At 39.4% G+C, this 1823-nt stretch overlaps 1 protein-coding gene across 1 annotated transcript; it reads right to left on the bottom strand.

Annotated features, from left to right (window-relative positions):
- Window positions 1-337: 337 nt before the first annotated feature.
- Window positions 338-1603, bottom strand: LOC134856272 (interferon-inducible GTPase 5-like). Its single transcript, XM_063872622.1, has one exon. It carries the CDS (start codon window positions 1601-1603, stop codon window positions 338-340), a length of 1266 nt encoding a protein of 421 aa, XP_063728692.1.
- Between the last annotated feature and the right edge of the window lie 220 nt (window positions 1604-1823).

Here is a 1823-nt window from a genome sequence, read left to right as displayed (position 1 = left end):
TTTGTTAGAGGCAGTGTGAGATTTAAAATTATTTGATTGTTTAAAGAAATATTGAAAAAAAAACTTTTTCTTCTGTTTCAAACCTGGGAAGTCATCAAATGTACCTCAGAGTTTCATCTTCAAAAATGAAAAAATTGATAACAAGCCATACTACGTTACTTTCTGCAATAGTTTGAGAAATTTGTCATATATCTGAGTACGTTTTGTTAGTAACGTGCCTGGCATTATCACTTTTTCAAAAATTGAGCTTTGAATGATATATCGGAAACGTAGTGAAAATACAGATATAGCAACAGACTAGTTAGTAATAGAAAATCGCAGTTCATTATCAAGAATCTCACTTGATACAAGCATTGATAAGCTCAGCTACTTCTTTTACTTCCTTTAGGATCAAACGAAGTTGGTATGCAGTCACTGAATATGATATTCCAGCCGCAATGACGCTTCCAAGAATTGGTAGAAACCACGCAACAGAACTTTCGACAGCCTCCGAGGCGGCTATCAATGTCAGTTCAGTCAAAATAATTCCACTGCATGTCTTGACAATTGTCAAAGCTGCAGTTTTTAGAGCTTCTTTCGACAAAATTCTGTCAGGAGCTTCTTTGCGTATAAGAAACAGCAGTTTGTGATCTTTTTCCATTGAAACGGCAATGTCGCTCTCAATGGTTCCCGACTCTAATCCATTCAGCTCCTCTAAGCTTGCAATTGCCCCTCTTGTCAACCCGAAGCCGACAAAATATGTCAGGAGTTCTTCAATCAAAATTACCATGTCGATCATAGCACCGACTCCGGGAATCGGAATAGCGCCACCAGCAGCCGAGGCAAGCGCAACTTTATAGATTCGCGTTTTGAACATATCGAACTTCATATCAATCATCTGTTGACCAAATGCTCGAATGGTTAACAGAAACGCTTCTCTTTTCCATGTTGACACGTTATCCTCGCAAATGTCTCGTTGTAGCCTCGGGAAGTCAAGTTGCTTCGGTCTTCGGCAGTTTACAATGTACACCTTGTGCTCTGTGTCAAATCCAAGTCTTTCAATCTCAGTCTGGAGATTTTTTCGAATTTTTGCGACCACTTCTTCCTCACTCATATCTTCGTTGTCCTCCTTCTCATCCCTTATTGAGTGATCAATATGTGTTCGCACCAGGTAGAACTTCTTGTTTTCCTTCTGAACTAATTCTGCTACAAATTTGGCGTCCGAACTAAAAATATCCTTTGTGACAATCAGGAAAAAGTCATACGGATGCTCTTTGTATCCAATTGAGTCAATATAGACATCGCGTTGGTGATTCACAGCGTCAACACCGGGTACATCCCACAAGATGATGTTCGAGTTGGAAGGATGAGGGAATGGCCTAACATCTGTTGTGGTAACTCCAAGAGCGCTGACTTCGGCTACCTTTTCCCCCATAAAAGCATTGATTAGGGAAGATTTACCCTGCCTCGCTTGACCAATAACCGCAATATTTATCACTTCTTTTCGCCATTTTTCTCGTGCTTCTTTCATTTTTTCGTACAGAGTTGAGCCCATACCGTAAGTTTTTGTCAGTTCCGCAATAGTTTCAGAAGTTTCGCCCTCAATGTCCCCTGCTTGAGCCATTACAATATTTCTGAAGAATCAAAATGAATTAAGAAAGTGAAGAGTAACTTTCTATAGGAACTAGAATTGAAAGAGTTTTTACCAACAATAAATCTACCCGTCTTTTTCCAATCCGCCGACTCAAATCCGCAAAAAGAGCTCAAAAAAACTTATGTGAGAAGTCTATCAGACCAAAATATTTTTCAAGCTACGACGCAAGTTAATTCAGATGTGACCAAAA

Source organism: Symsagittifera roscoffensis, unplaced genomic scaffold (assembly GCF_963678635.1).
Source record: "Symsagittifera roscoffensis unplaced genomic scaffold, txSymRosc1.1 SCAFFOLD_581, whole genome shotgun sequence".
NCBI lineage: Eukaryota > Metazoa > Xenacoelomorpha > Acoela > Convolutidae > Symsagittifera > Symsagittifera roscoffensis.
This window is presented reverse-complemented; position numbering and strand designations above follow the sequence as displayed.

Excerpts from the sequence above, each read along its gene's own strand:
- LOC134856272 (XM_063872622.1), bottom strand. The coding sequence starts at position 1,603 with ATGGCTCAAGCAGGGGACATTGAGGGCGAAACTTCTGAAACTATTGCG.